Below are 16,268 nucleotides of genomic sequence, written 5' to 3'. Positions count from 1 at the left end.
TTCCGTGGAACACAGCCCAGGGGGTAGCACAAATGAAGGAGCCACGCTGCTTCAGCTGTAGACCATCCTGGGGAGGAGATCTGGAATGAAGGTGGCAAAGATGGGTAGAGAAGTGAGATGGCAAGTGGATGTGGGGGACAACAGGTGTGGAGACCTGTAGGATAGAGTGAGTCAGTGGATATGAGATCAGAGCAGCAGGGTGGAGACTGAAGGAGCACAATGATTAGGCAGCAGGAACGAGGTGGAGTAGGAAGACGTGAGGTCAAAGCAAAAGGGTGGAGGCAGAGAGTAGGTGGATATATGCAGGGTGGGACAAAAGGAGTAGAGTGAATGGGTGGAGAGGAGGGAGTAGAAGGATGAGAGATCAGGATGGTGGGAGATATGGAAAGTGCATGGGCAATTGTCAGTGGTGGTCACTGGATACCACATGCTCGCTCAATTTGTACATCTGTGTGAGGAAGAAAAGGGTTGTTTCAAAGCTGAAGCTCACTGATTGCCTCACAAGTTAATCTCTCTTCTGTTCAAAGTGCAGTGTGTGGGCAGCTGGCCTGAATTCTGAATGCCAGCAGCTCCCTCTGGCGTTATCCGATGAATCTCTCTGAACTGTGAGGAGCAGCAGCACAGGGTGTAGAAAGGCACTGAAAGCCAGCGCTGCTGTTAGGATTGCTACCAGCACTCTCATACCTTCTCACAAAAGGAAAGCCAGAAGGGCTCCGTGTTTAGAAAACCAAAGACATCAGGCATCTAACTACAGTATCTGGAAAAGGAGCAGGTGTGTCTGAAACCAAGGTGCAATATACCCATTTACTTGAAAAACTTTCAAGCTGAATTACAGTGTTCCTATCCCGCCTACCCACACTTTACAATATTGGGTAGATGTTTCCATGTCCATTTGAACAAAGCTATTGTGCCACTCAGTGTCTCCTGAGATAGTTACAGATACTCTCCCTGTAGATCTACCCTCCGTGTGAAAGAGGTGGGAGACGTAGGGGGCTGGGAGTGGAAATATCTTTCTCATTGCAGGGTGGTCTTTCTAAACTGGAATGAGTCTCAATGCGCTCAAGTATTCTGCATCTCTGGCTGCTGTATTCATCAACCCCTGGAGCACAGGGGACTGCAGGCACTGAAGGAAAGTAGTAGTGTTGAATGAATTAATTTATTACCTTGAGGCTTGAGCAACTCTGTTTAATTTGGCCTATACCAGGTGGCCAACTTCAGGTTACAGATGGGTGAACATGCAGCACCCTGTCTGCTAAAAGGAGCAAGCCAACCAGAGTGCTTAATGTCCCCAATGTATGATCTTCACTGGCTGCCCATCAGACCCTGCACAATGTTCAAGCATCTGTTGCTTAGCTTCTAAGCCCTGCAAAGGGGAAGGACCATGTTATCCCAGGCACCATCTCCTTTTCCACTTTTAATTGCAACAACTGCGTTCCACAGGAATGTTACAGATGATAGAGTCCAGGTTCACCATCGCAGGATGCAACAGCAGGGCCTTGTTGTTGGAGGGCTCATAGCAAACAACCTAATTTTCACCAGGTATCAGGTTAAGCCCAACTCTTTGCATCTACAGATACCGCAGCAAACCTCAGCTAGTTTGGCAGACATTAAATTGACAGCTGTGTAGAAGCAACCCCAACAACAGTCTGGTAGCTTCAACAGGGGATGGAGGACCAGGACTCCTGGATTCTAATCCTAGCTCATTCTGTGACGTTGTGTGTGCTTCTGTCAGAAGGGACTTAGCAGGAAAAACAACTAACAGGAAGGTGGTAAGAAAAATAATCAAGATTCCCTAATTCCTTTTATATGTTATGGGACAGTTCCTCAGCGGATATAAAGCTGGGTAGCTCCATGAAAGTTAAAGAAGGCAATGAGGCTACACCAATGTGCACCTGCTGAGGATCTGACCCTATCAATCTATTTTCTCATAAGCCCCTTTCAGGGAGATACTTAATTTCCCAGCCCACCTGCAGGCAAAGCAACAGTTCGGTAAAATGACTGCAGCTATTAGACTTTTAAAAGTCCCTTCCTGTGGCGACACCACAATCTGAGGAGGATTTGTCAGGTCTTTTGGAGCGGCCACAGTCTTATTGTCCAGCCAGGACTGCATTCCTTACAAGTGTGTTGGCTATTCACAAACAAAATTCCAGCACACCATTTGTTCAGGAAATCTTCAGTGTAAGAATTCTTCTAAGTACAGGATAGTCACAATATGATAATCACACTATAGAATTGGTCACCTAAATTGCATGGGCCTGTTTCTACCCCCGACAGACATTTCAAGATGGTCACCTGAGCACTCCTACACACACAGTCATACAGGTGTCAGCAGGTAAACCCTCTCTGCCCCAAATCTGTACTTGGGGCATTACCTGAGTTCTTTTGCTGTGCACAAACAGGAAAAGAAATGGCTTTCAGAAGTGTTCGTGGGAAAGGGCTGTGCATGATGGGAAAGGGAATGTGATTTAGATGTCACCAAATTATTTACAAAAGACTCAGAGCAGTGTTTGTTTGGCTCTGCTCCACCTGATAGTTCTTTGCTGTGGGGCTAGGCTGGAGAATTCTTCAAGTGATTAGCAAACTATTAAGTTCAGTGCTAATTACACTGGGGGTACAAACAATGTTTAATTTATGCCAAGGGTTGCCAGGTCTGGGCCCCAGTACCTCTAGGCTTGGCTGTTCATAGCCCCGGCATCTCTAGGCTTGGCTGTTCATAGCCCCGGCACCTGTGGGCTTGCTGTGTCAGTTTTGAAAGTAAAAAGAAATTGCTTGAGCCTTGGCACCTAATTGCTTGAGTCCTGACACCTCTTTCATTACCCATTAAGCACTGGGTATAAGGGTCAGGAGGCCTACCCTCAAGGAGAACAAAGGAGATGTCAGGCAGTATCTGCATCTCAGGACCAAACTCATTTCTGCTTTTAATAATGCAGCAGAAAGATAGAAACTGCAAACGTCACAAAAGACAATTGGGTGGTTCCCATCAACTAGTACCTATTAGAGCGCATGTCCACAAGCAGCCCCATGCAAGAGGTTTGGTAAGGTGAAGCACCATTATCATTCCATAAGAGTCAGTCTCTCTGTGACTGTCATGGAAGAGGAAGGGTCATTTAGAGTGGAATGGCAATGTCAGCTTCATCTGTTCAAATACTCCTAGATAAAGAACTCCTCCCTGGGTGAGAGCCTTACAATTTTGCTTTCTACTCCAGCCCCAGCACTAGCTCAGCTCAGTTATTCAGCACAGCACATGATACCCACCAATGCAGTTGCTGTCAAGAGGCATTTACACGTTTTCAAACAGTGGCATTTGTCCAGGAAGAAATCACACCATGCTGCCCAGCCAAGCAGACCAATTGACCTTTCCTAGACACTCCTCTCCCCTTTCCTGCCACCACCCACACAGGGCTTTTTAAATCCTCCCAAGTGATTTGGTCATTTCATGGGGTCAGACATGGGCATGTGTGGGATCTGTTTACAGCTGGCAGCAAAGATAAAAAAATTGTGGGGCAGGAACAAGGGTGTGGGAGCTGGACTGAGTGGCATGATGAGAATTGGTGCAATGTGTCACATGGAGGGGAGATTAAACAGGCATAGTAAGAGCTATTGAACATCTGCCTCCTAAAGCACAATTGGAATAACTGGCATTAATTCAGCAGCTATCATTCCGGGCTATCAAAGCACTTTACACAATGGCAAACTAATATTATTGTGTCCATTTTACAGATGGAGAAACTGAGGCACTGATAAATTACGTGACTTGCCAAAAGATGTACAGTGAGTCAGTAGCAAAGCTGCAATGAGAATCAAGGTTTCCTGACTTCCATGCTGATTTCTTGACTCTGCTCAGTTTTTTTATATTTCTGTCTCCCCCAACCATCCCTAGTTTTCTTTTCAAAATTGAAATCCTCCCCCCTCCCTTGTGCTTTAAAGTTCCTCATGTCAGACAATGATCAAAACCTTATTTTAATAACTACACAAACAATTCCGTCATTAAAATTTCATCCCTTCATCTAGGTCCTTACTTTCGAAAAACTTTAGCAGTAAATTCTTGGTTACACAAATCAAAGTCCTTTCAAGCAAAACCATTTCATGAAGTTCAAATGCTTCTGCAATGACCTCTGTTTTGACCATAAAATCTTATTTGCCTGTACATCCAGACTGTACATTAACAATACGCCTAACTGTATTGAGGAGGTCAGCCAATGGATTCTGGTTGCTAAAGGGAATGAATAATAGCCTTATAACCATTCTAATCCCTGGTCTCGTCTGTCCAATGAAACAAGAGCATTACACTTCCACAGTCTGAGATTTACAAGGTTGTAAAAGAGCCATTCTAGAACACAGAAGGGCATTCATTAAAAGGCTCTCTAATACTGTCTTATCTGACTTGGCACCTCTTTCAGTGAACCCAAATAAAATCCTGTGTGAGCCAGGACTCCCAAGATGGGAACTGTACTTCCATGTAAATGGCCCTTCCCAAAGCAGTGGAATGTTGAGCCGTTCAATATCACGGTGTTTCTTCTGTACAAAACCTGGGCCTTTGGCAAGTGAGTTCAGCTCTGTCACTGACTCAGTGTGAAATATGGACAAAGCCCTTAATTTCTTCCTGCCTCCGTTTCCCAAGCTGCTAAATGGAGATGGTGCTTATTTCACAGGGCAGCTTGAGCGACTGGATTCATTGTAAATTGTGTGAGCTTTGGGTAGATGGTGCCATGTAACAGCAGAAACTGGGTGAGGGCAGGGTTTTGGCTGGATATTAGAGAGGGCTGGTGAAATTATTCACAGTCATCAGCTGATTAGGAATAGCCAACATACTAACACTGACTGGCACATTTTTGGAGTAGAACAGCTGAAGAGTCTATACTAACAGAAATTCATTGAGTGCTTAAATATTGAAGGCAAAATCCTGAAGTCCTTGTTTGGTTAAAACTCTCATTGATGTGAATGAGAGATTTGACCCACAAGGATTATCTAGAATATCTGATGAATACTTATTTATTTGGTGAGGCAGCTGTTACTGTTAGAGTTGAGATGGCTATGTCTATTATTTGTAGGGTGTTTTAATCACGAGTGAGTGCTCTTTAGGGTTACTTATTTCACTTTAAGCGTGGACTTAAATGTTAAGCTAGAGGGCTATAAAGGCACAATATGACCACACAGAGTGCTTGACCCTGCAATACTGGATGGGAGTTTTGCCGTTGATTTCAGTGGGAGAAGAATCAGAGTGAGTATTTCACAATAAAATCCATTACTTAGGTGAGACAGGGCCACTTGTGGTCATTAAAAGCCCTTTAGGAACTTTTCATAATATAAGGATGCCAACCCCTGTGTCCTAGCCAAATTCCAGTGTGGGTAATATTCTGCCACCCTAAATTGCTACTGCAGTTTCATCCAGATATGTTATTCTTCAGTGCCTGTCCTAAAGTGTTCAGTAGTCTTGCTGGGCTGTGTAGTCTTGCTCTGGTGCAAACCACCACAGAAGTGGCTTCATTTCAGGGAGAGGTAAGGTGAGTCTTGACATAGACTGTACATCACTCAGAAAGCGTGGGACAAAAGGTGCTGGATGAAGCTGAATAGCTGTTGTATTGGTAAAAACAAAATAAGGACGACTTCTACAGCCGAACAGATGACCGAACAGAAAAGTGCCTTCTGTTCTTCAGTTGTAGACACTCTGCTGTCACACATTCACCTCCTGATTTGGTAATGCATATGGATAATGAAAGAAGACAAGATGTGCACTGGAGGAACATATACAGCATAGCCTTGGTTCCTCTTAGAGGCATTGGATTCAGCCGCCTTGAAATTTTGGGGGAAATTCATGGTGTTGGCCCATCTTTATAAAATGAATTTGAACTGTGTGACATTAAATCTGAATCCACACAAAAGTGGGGAAGTTTGGATCAGGATCCATATTGAAATATTTCAGCTTTGGCCCATCTCAACTTTTTGTAAAGGATCTTTCCTCCTACCTTAAACCACCATCCTTCCTAGGGTTAATGCGATTCATAGCCAACAAACAGATGTTTTAATGAGTCAGTGACTCTTTCTCCTTCAGCTCATGCTGGCACTCAGCCTCATTCACAATGGAGCTGGCTGGCAGGCAGCACTATGTGTAATGTAGTCACCCATGAGTACCATACATCATAGAGACATAGTGTTCTGACTGAGTCACTGAGTCAAAGGTTCAGGGTCCTTCCAAGCAGCAAAACTTCCAGACTTACCAGCACCATTCCCAGAGTGACAGCATGCTTCCGCACAAGCAGAGGTGGCAGGGGGGGCTTTCGTCTTGTGACACTGTCCATGTCATACCTCAGCAAGCGGTAAGGGTCACACCTGCACTAGAGATGGACAAACACACTCATTCTTTCCATACGACAGATGCACTAATGGAAGGGGCTAATACTACAGTGATGAGCATGGTATAAAACTTGCATAGAATAAAATAGGTCTTTGGGAACTCTAGTGCAGGTCTCAGCTAAAAAATAAAGCCCTAGTGTTGGTCGTTGTCATTTAAAAATGGACAGTGTTAGAATCTCTGAAATTGATGATGGAGAAGAACGTAAGTGATTTTTGTCAGCCTCTCTCAATCCCACCGATGAAAAGGTATTGCTCCCTACTAGTATTTGTGAGGGATGTATTCAGTCTAGTTTTAGATGATACAAGTGACATCACACTAGTCAACAGGAGTCACCAAAATATTTTATCTGTGAAGGTTTCGATAGAAATGAGTTGCCACACTGCATTTGTTGAAGCAGAAGAGGTTGACATCTGTCTATTTTAGCAAAAACAATGAGGAATCCTTGTGGCACCTTAGAGTCTAACAAATTTATTTGGGCATAAGCTTTTGTGGGATAAAACCCACTTCATCAGATGCATGGGATGGAAAATACAGTAGAGAGGTATAAATACACAGCATATGAAAAGATGAGAGTTGCTTCTACTGCATTTTCCAATCCAGGCATCTGATGAAGTGGGTTTTAGCCCACGAAAGCTTATGCCCAAATAAATGTGTTAGTCTCTAAGGTGCCACAGGACTCCTCGTTGTTTTTGCTGATACAGACTAACACAGCTACCCCTCTGAAACCTGTCTATTTTAGGATTTTCTACTGCGGCACATCACCATAGTATTTGAGCACCTTCCATATAAAACCAATAGCAACAATCAGAGGCCCGACTAGAGGCCTAACTGGAGTCTCTGGCACTTCTCCCTTTTCAAAGTAGGGGGAGCGGTTGGGGTTTTGATTTGTTTTTTTGGGGGGAGGGTTGGGGTTTAGGACTACAGTGTTATGAAATTACAGTCTAATTACTCTGCTACATCTGGGGCCAGGTGCAAGGTTGTTTGGATCAGGCCCTTGAAGCACTGCAGCAAAAGAGATGTCATTTAGCTAGCCTTAGCAGCACACAAAATGCTCTTTGATTGTCTCATTTCTTTCTTCTCACTGACTGTGACACTTTGCCAGATACGCTAAAGAACGCTGGAAAGTTCAGACTTGACATAGTCATGTACATACAGGACTGTAACCTCTCATGTCACCATGTCTGGAATCCAGGCCAGCCTTCAATGACTCCCTTTAAATTGTAGGGCTGTGTGTCAAAATGGTTGGAAATTCAATTCTCAAATCCTTACATATATGCTGGCTCTGAGCTCTGACACTGCTGTAACATTTCACTGTCACTGTCGAGTGAAACCTGCTTGGTTTTATTATTAATCCAGTCTGGAATGATATTCACCATAAAGTGTTAACTCAGTAATTAACCTGATACTCTCATTTGAGTAGAACCTATCTTCTGAATATGTATAATACGGATGTAGCAACATCCTCAATATTTGAACTGAACTGAAGACACTGATGTACAGTTTGAGTTTCTCTCTTTAAGGGCTGTTTTTCTTATAAGTGCACATGCAGCTGGTTCTGAGACATCACTAGTGACCCCTAGTGAGATTGAGATAATTGCACTTGCAATTGTTTCTACTAGAACAGCAGCACATCCTGGTGGCTAGTTTGCAAAATGTGGGTGCAGCCATTATGAAGCTTTATCTTTTAATAGTAGCAATCAGAATGACATCTTGTGTTGATTAGACATCTCTTCCGCCTGGGCTCTGCACGTTATCACACCAGTGACATTCTGCAGCTCAGTGGTAAGCAAAAAGCATCATATTTATCATTTCAAGGGGAAATGATCAAGTCATTTGGGAACAAATTTTATAATTTAACAGTGATGTAATGAACGTGGAGTCTGAACTCTTCCACTCATTGCTAGTAATGGTTCCCCCGAACACGCTCCAGGTCAAAGTTGGAGCACATTAGTGGACAGCATGAGAAAACCTGAACTGCTGCTGCTGTGTGTTGTAGCTGCTCCACGAAGAGTTCTTCCATCTCAGATTCATAGATTCCAAAGCCAGAAGGGGTCACTGTGACCATCTCATCTGACCTCCTGTGTAACACAGGCCATAGATCTTCCCCAAAATAATCCCCAAGACTGTCAGTCTAACACCATTCACTAGTGTCACTCACTCTGCATTTTATGTTTCTTGAAAAGCACTAGGCAGTCCCCTTGCTTTGGGTCACCTATGTGCATTTCCTGTCCTCCAATCCTTAACCCTGACCACAATTTACCTGAACACAAGGGGATGGGCGGCCATGCTGTTTTTCCATGTACAGGCTTTGTAACATCCACTCCAAGAAGGGAGAATAGGAAGGGTTTTGGGATGACAAGATAAAGATCACTAGGATCTGATCGGACTTTCTGGGGGCTGAAATAAACTTGTCAAACTCCAAGTCGGTAACAAATGGAATTTTCACGACACACTTGCAACCCAGACCAGCGTCCTGTTTTGATAGTAGTCTCCGGAGCACAACTGGGCAGTCAGCAATAGATGATGCCCAGGTCCTGGCAGGGCGTGCACCTGCACCTGAAACGGTTTTAACTCTGCAAAGCATATGAAGTTCAGTTTAGATACATATATGCCAGATGTATATATTTATGTATTCTATGGTAATCCAAGAAAGTAGTTAAATACAAGTCACTTTGTTACCATGGTTTCAGGCAGAGGCTCCAGTATGTCTAAAACATGGAAATCTGACCCTTTAAAAAGTTGAGTGGGCTCACATGTAAAATAGAGGCTTAAAAAACCCAAAACACCAAAAATACATTCAGTTGAACCTCCAAAATTTTGCCGAAGGCTTTGAACCTGCATCCAGAGCCTGATTTTGCATCTTGGGGCTGTCTCAACTTAAAAAGCATCATATTCCCTAACATCAAAGGAATGTGGCTCTTTAAGAGGCAGAAGATGCAAAACTTCTCTCCCACTAACAGTTGTGTTCATTCAGGAATGTGTGGCAGAGGGGAAGAATCCTCTAACAGGTGCAGATGAACCCTTGGAAACTAATACTAGGGCATCAGGTCAGATTGAGCTGGTTCACTGTGGTTCACTAAGACTTGATCCTACAGTCTTTGAAGTCAGTGGTGAAGCTCCCATTGATTCTACTGATGCAGGATCAGGGCCTATACCCACACTCTTTTGATGGCCCTTTATCAGTTCTTGTAGCACCTAAGCTTTATCTTACAGGAACATTCAATTTCTAGGGCTTGTGGTGGTGAAGATATTCTGACTCATCAAACAAACTGGGCAACCGTTGTTAAATGATTTCTGTAGGATATAATCATAAAACTCTCTTCAGTCTTCCTGTGTATAGAGATCTATGGGGATTTCATCTATCCACTGAGGAATGAATGTACTATGCACTTAGAAATTCTAGTGGGAACTGCAGCAGGAATAGTGGAGCATGTTGAAAAAGAAGGCAAGATGTAAAGGGCTGGTTCCTCAGCTAGTGTATGTCAGCAGAGTTCCATTGAATCCATTAGAGCTATGCTGATGAACACCAGCTAAGGATTTGTCTCAAAGAATCCAGTTTAATCCTGCCAGTTGCCTGCTTACCTCATTCACCACACAATCGTTTCCTCTATGATCAAAATAAACTGTGAACCCAAAATTTCAGTGACACTGTGTCCTCTACCCTATCAGGAAGAGTGTGTGCATCTCCAAGCAAACCTTGGTGCAAGCTTTGGTTGGGTCATGGTATCCAAGTGACTGGAAGGTTTCCTTTGATCCACGGGTCTGTGAGAAGGCTTGGGAGGAATCCTTCGGTCAATCGGTCTGCTAGGAGGTTTTTGAGGCCTTTTCGTTTCTGAAGCTATTGGAGCATGTTCTTCTTTCACTCTTTTAGCCCAGGCCTGAGATGACAGTTCCTTCCTTTTAAATTTGACATACTTTGCTCCTTCTAGGATTGGATATTCTATAGGAATCATACCTGACAAATAAAAAACAACACTTAAGGATGGGCTTGTTAGAGAATTTTCTTTAGCTCAAGTTGAAGGGGATGCTTTGGGCTTTTGGTCTGAAAGGCTGCCAGCGTTTTACCCTTGCAGAAATCCATACAACCACAGTGACTCTTTAGCTGTTGACCTATGAAATCTAAACAACCCTGGATGCACTATGCCTACCCTCCCCTCTTTCTGACAGGTTGTGCGTGATTGGCCTTGTCCTGGCTGCACATATTGGGTGCTCTTAATTCACTTTTTAAAATTAGTTCATGTTAGTCAGTCAGCCTTGAGTTCCATGATAGTTTGATGAAGCAAAATGGGGTATGCTCACTTGGGAAAGGAAGAGAACTTGAGCAAGGTTCCCAAAGGTGAATGGGACACTGAGTAACTTGTTGATTCATGTACCTTCCCAAGTGTACGCAGGTATTCTGGAATTACTCAGTCCACCTCCAACTTGTATGGCTTTATTCAAATTTTCTATTAGGTCTTCTAGTTCACCCCTTTGAAATCTGCTGTTCAACATACCCATTAATATTTCAGTATTAAATGACTTCAAATATTTTAATCAAAGTAACTGCAGCTCTAGTGCTGGTTGAAATTTTCCAGATGAAAAAAATAATTCCCTGAAAAATTCAGAGTCAATCGAATGTATTCACGAATTCAGGTCAAATCTGGATAATAGTTTTGGCTCCAAAAAATAAAAGTTGTTCAAAAAAATTCAAAACAATTTGATATGTTACATTTTGAAAATGTAACTTTTAGTTTTGAAACAATATTTGTTTAGAAATTTAACAAATTAAAAAAGGATAAAAACACACAAAAACAAAAACAAAGAACTGGGGGAAAAAGTCATTTCAGGTAAAAAAAACCATTTCATTTGACCCATAACAAGATTTTTTCAGGTTTTTTGTTTCAGCAAAAAAACCCAAAACATTTCCATTTGGGGTCAATCCAAGATGATTTTTTTTTTCTGATTTGTTTGGTTCAGACACTGAACCAGGAATCAATTATTTGCTCCACTCTATTCAGTACCCACATCATTATTTCCCTTCAACTCATTCCTTTGAGCCCATTTCTCCCAGAAAGCCTTTCTGCAATTCTTTCTCCCAGCCTCTTCAGTACTTTGACCTTACATCATCATCCTTACATTAATATGCGCCAGAGCTAAACTGTAAGTCCCTTGGTGGAGACACCAGACCTTACATATGTATGTACAGGACTAAGAACTTTGTTGGCATGCAGCAAAAAATACTATACCTGAAGCTATCAAAATGGCATTTATAAATTGTTTCACTGTCTTCTGAAATCGTTTCTTAATCTCTTCCAAGGCTCTCTCCAGTTGTTCCTCCTTCTTCTCACTGTCACTTGTTTTTGCAAGTATCTTTAAAGAGTGAAAGGAGAAACCCAACCATTGTTAGTTAAGATTGGAATCAAGTTTCCAGCACTGCAAACTTTGAATGACATCATGACTGAGGGGAGGCAGGCGCAGTCCTGTTAGAGACCTGTTCAGTTGGTAACAGTCTTACTTCCTAGTCAAGATCCAAGGTCCTGTGTTCAAGTCTCACAGAAAGAGTGGATCTTTTACCCATTTAACTGGTAGCCCCCTCCAAGGAGGATGAAGACTCGGTGATGATTTCATTTTCCCTCATCTTCTCCTTTAATCCCTGTCATCTGCTGATAATAGTTCATTATTAGGTAGCAGGAATATGATATCAGAGATATAATCACCTAATCACATCCCTCCTGTGTTACTCCTCTTTCCTTTCCTATCCAATGGAAACGTGACATCAAAAATAAGTTAGCCAAATAATCAATCTCCTTCTTTTCTCCAATGCCTTTGCATCTTGAAACCCTATGGATGGAAATGTCTTCAAATTCTTGCAGCTCTTTAGAATTTATAAACTACATTTTTGATTCAGTTTTATTTTAGGGCCATGAACAGCTACAGAAAAATGCAATTCAAAAGGCCTCTCTCTCCTGCAGATTGGTTGATAATGGTAGAAGGACCTTTCTGCACATAAGTGCAGACAGATAACTGATTGCCATTAAACAGTGTTTCTCTAACTATGGTCCCAGAGCCAAAAATTGTCCACAAAAGGAAACTTTCTGTTATGTAAGTGTTAGGAAAGTGGATGGAGAGGTAGACCCATAAGAAAGTCTCTCTATTAAAAAGTGATCCAAAGGATTTTAACAAAAAGAAGCACAGCCACACATGACACCATTGCAAACCAAAGGTGAAGAAAATTGCATGGTCATAGATGCCATCTTTCAGATGTGACAGTCAGTGTAGAGTTTTTCTGACTATCCACACTGACTGTCCTGGAGGAAATAAAAGACCTCTTGGTACTATTTGAAAAATAGAAGGGGGTAACTGGTATCACAGACAAAATTTCCTCTCTCACTAAAGCAGATTCTGATGTCCAGTATTACATTTATATGGAGTTTTTTAACCTAACCATTCCAAAACTCTCTAGAACCTAGGTATACAGGAAATGCAGCTATGTCTACTATGAAACACATTAGTTGTTTAACAACAGCCAGCAATAGCATATGACAGGTTAGGTCAGGAAGCACAGAAGAATAACATCTCCAAGGGTACGTTCAGACTACCTGCCATATCGGCAGGTAGCAATCGATTTATCGGGGATCGATATAGCGCATCTCATCTAGACGCGATATATTGATCCCCGAACGCGCTACCCGTCGACTCTGGAACTCCACCGGAGCAAGCGGTGGTAGTGGAGTCGATGGGGGAGCCACGGACGTCGATCTCATACCGTGAGGACGGGAGGTAAGTCGGAATAAGATACGTCGACTTCAGCTATGGTATTCCCATAGCTGAAGTTGCGTATCTTACATCGACACTCCCCAACCCACCCACCCCCGCCCCAGTGTAGAGCAGGCCCAATTGAAACTGCAGGGGGAGTTTAGGAAGGCAAAGCAGAATATGGCTGTCACCAGAGCTAACAAACCTGCTGATTTTACTTCTCATCTGAAAGATGATGACCTCAAACTCAAAAGAGTCCTACAGAAAGTGGAAAATAGGTTACATTACAAAAGATGAATATAAACTACAAGCATATAGGAACAAAATTAGAAAAGCCAAGGGAAAAAAAAAGATTAAATAACTGGCTGGGGACATAAAGGATAACAAGAAAACATTTCACAAATACACGAGAAGCAAGAGGAAGACCAAAGACAGGGTACATCCATTCCTCAATGAGGAGGGGAAAATAAATAACAGAAAACACTGCAGTGGCTGTAGTGTTAAATTACCTTTTTGTTTTAGTTTTCGCCAAAAAAATTAGCAGTGACTGGACAACTAACATAGCAACGTAAATGGGATAGGATCTGAGGCTAAAATAGGAAAAGAACAAGTTAAGAATCTTAGACAGGTTAGAATTCTTCAAGTTGACAGGGCCTGATGAAATGCATCCTAGAATTATTAACGAACTGGCTGTAAATATCTCTGAACCACCAGTGATTATCTTTGAAAACCCACGGAGGACGGGAGAGATCCCAGCAGACTGTAAAGGGCAAATATAGTAATTCTCTATAGAAAGGGGAATAAGGACAATCTAGGGACTTATCGACCAGTCACCTTAACTTCAGCACCTGGAAAGATAATGGAGCAAATGAACAATCAATTTGTAAGCACCGACAAGAAGATAAGGTGATAAGTAACAGTCGTCAAGAGCAAATCATGTCAATCAACCCAATAACCTTCTTTGACAAGGTAACAAGCCTGTAGGAAGCAATAGATGTGATATATCTCGACTTTAGTAATGCTTTTGATATTGTCTTTCATGACTGTCTCATAAATAAACTAGAGAAACATAGCCTAGATGAACCTAATATAAAGTGGGTGCACAACTGGTTGAGAAAGAGTACTCAGAACATAGTTATCAATGGTTCACAATCAAGTGGAAGGACATATTGAATGGGGTCCTATGGGGATCGAGTTCTATTCAATATCGTCATACATGATTTGGATAATGGCATACAGAGTACACTTCTAAAGTTTGCAGACAATTCCAAGCTGGGAGGGGTTGCAAGCACTTTGGAGGACAGGATTAGATTCAAAATGACTTGACAAACTGGAGAAATAGTCTGAAATAAATAGGATGAAATTTCATAAGGACAAAGGAGGGAATAATCAGTTGCTCAGATAGAAAATGGGAAATGACTGCCTAGGAAGGAGTACTGCAGAAAATGATCTGGGGGTTACAGTTGATCACAAACTAAGTACAGTACAGTCAACAACGCAATTCTGTTGCAAAAGAAGCAAACATCATTCTGGGATGTATTAGCAGGAGTGTTGTAAACAAGACATGAGAAGTAATTCTTCCCCTCTACTCCACACTGGTAAGACTCAACTGGAGTATTGTGTCCTGTTCTGGGCACCACACTTTGGGAAAGATGTGGACAAATTGGAGACAGTCTGGAGAGCAACTAATATGACTGAAGGTCTAGAAAACATCACGTATGAGGGAAGATTGAAAACACTGGGTTTGTTTAGTCTGGAAAAGAGAAGACTGAGGGGGGACGTGATACAGTCTTCAAATACATAAAAGGTTGTTATAAAAAGGAGAGTGATCAATTGTTTTCCTTAACTATTCAGGACAGGACAAGAAGTAAGGGGCTTAAATTGCAGCAAGGGAGATTAGACATTAGGAAAAACTTCCTAGCTGTCAGGATAGTTAAGCACTGGAATAAATTGTCTAGGGAGGTTGTGGAATCTGCGTCACTGGAGGTTTTAAAGAACAGGTTAGACAAACACTTGTCAGGGATGGTCTAGATAATACTTAGTCCTGCCTCAGTGGAGGGGGCTGGACGAGATGGTCTATTGAGGTCCCTTCCAGTCCTACATTTCTATGATTCTATGAAATGAAAAGGACAAATCCAGCATCCAGTTTCAGTGTTGAGCAAATGGTGTTATGAGTCTGTGAAGGCGCCTCCTGGCTACTGCTGTTCTCTATCTCAGAGGTGAGGAGGCCCTCGTTAATCACTTCACACCTGACTGTATCTCGTACTCACTGCTCTGAGGAAGGAGCCTTGAAAGTCTGGAGATTTCTGTAGTCTTCTTCTCTTAGCTTCTCCTGGCTTCTACTACTACAGAGAAACTGGAGTCTACAGGTGTTACAGGTGCATCCTCTGGGTACACAGTAAGAGGGATGAGCTGTACCTGATGCTCGGTGCTTTGGGGAAGGAGCCCTTAGCATCTAGGATTTCCATAATTCACCCAGATGAACACTTTCTGGTTGTTTCCATGAGAAAGAGGGAGAGGCGGTCTCTGGGTCTAGTGGGAAGGGAGTTCGATTTATTGTTGGATTTTATTAATTAATATATATTAGTTAAGACACATAATGATGTGTGTCTGATATTGTTACTTATTACTGTTTTGCATAAAATAGATTATTTAGAACACTAAACCAAAATCTCTGAAATAAAAAAAATAATAATAAACAAACCAGAGGCACTAAACATGCAGCATAAATTTATATATAGTTTCTTTCCTACCAAGTATCAAGCACTACAGTGAGAGGTGAAATAGAAAAATTTGACAGAGTTGGATACAGAGAAAAGGAAAATGATGTACAAAACTGAAAGAGTGATTTCGTTTTAAACAGAAATTTAAATGGGATAAAAGATGGAGGTAAATATTCCTACAGGCTGATTATTGTATTTATTTGTAGTGAGAGATGTCTTGAAGGATGTAATTATAGAAAGGGAAAGTTGAGTAGAAATGTGTCCGTTTTAAACAAAGGTAAATGAAATTTTAAGGTGAGCTTTAGAGAGGATTTAACTCACACAGAGGGCATTGAAGTTACTGTAAAGTGTTGTACAAAGTGAGAATGACCACTAACTATGAAGAGTTTGGGGTATATAAAAGAAGATACCAAGTCCATAGAGACTCAGATAAGTGGAAGGATTATATTTGAGAG

General features: G+C 42.0%; 1 protein-coding gene across 1 annotated transcript in view; it reads right to left on the bottom strand.

Moving 5' to 3' along the window:
* C7H3orf20 (chromosome 7 C3orf20 homolog) overlaps positions 1–16,268 on the bottom strand; it is a 52,843-nt gene that overhangs the window by 19,623 nt on the left and 16,952 nt on the right. The window contains exons 9-12 of the mRNA XM_030568472.1: positions 11,581–11,704; positions 10,052–10,310; positions 8,616–8,928; positions 6,219–6,335 (exon numbers count right to left, since the gene is read on the bottom strand). Of these exons, the coding sequence (XP_030424332.1) occupies positions 6,219–6,335; positions 8,616–8,928; positions 10,052–10,310; positions 11,581–11,704 (813 nt within the window). The remainder of the gene's footprint in view (positions 1–6,218; positions 6,336–8,615; positions 8,929–10,051; positions 10,311–11,580; positions 11,705–16,268) is intronic.

This window comes from Gopherus evgoodei, chromosome 7 (genome assembly GCF_007399415.2).
Source record: "Gopherus evgoodei ecotype Sinaloan lineage chromosome 7, rGopEvg1_v1.p, whole genome shotgun sequence".
Taxonomy (NCBI): domain Eukaryota; kingdom Metazoa; phylum Chordata; order Testudines; family Testudinidae; genus Gopherus; species Gopherus evgoodei.
This window is presented reverse-complemented; position numbering and strand designations above follow the sequence as displayed.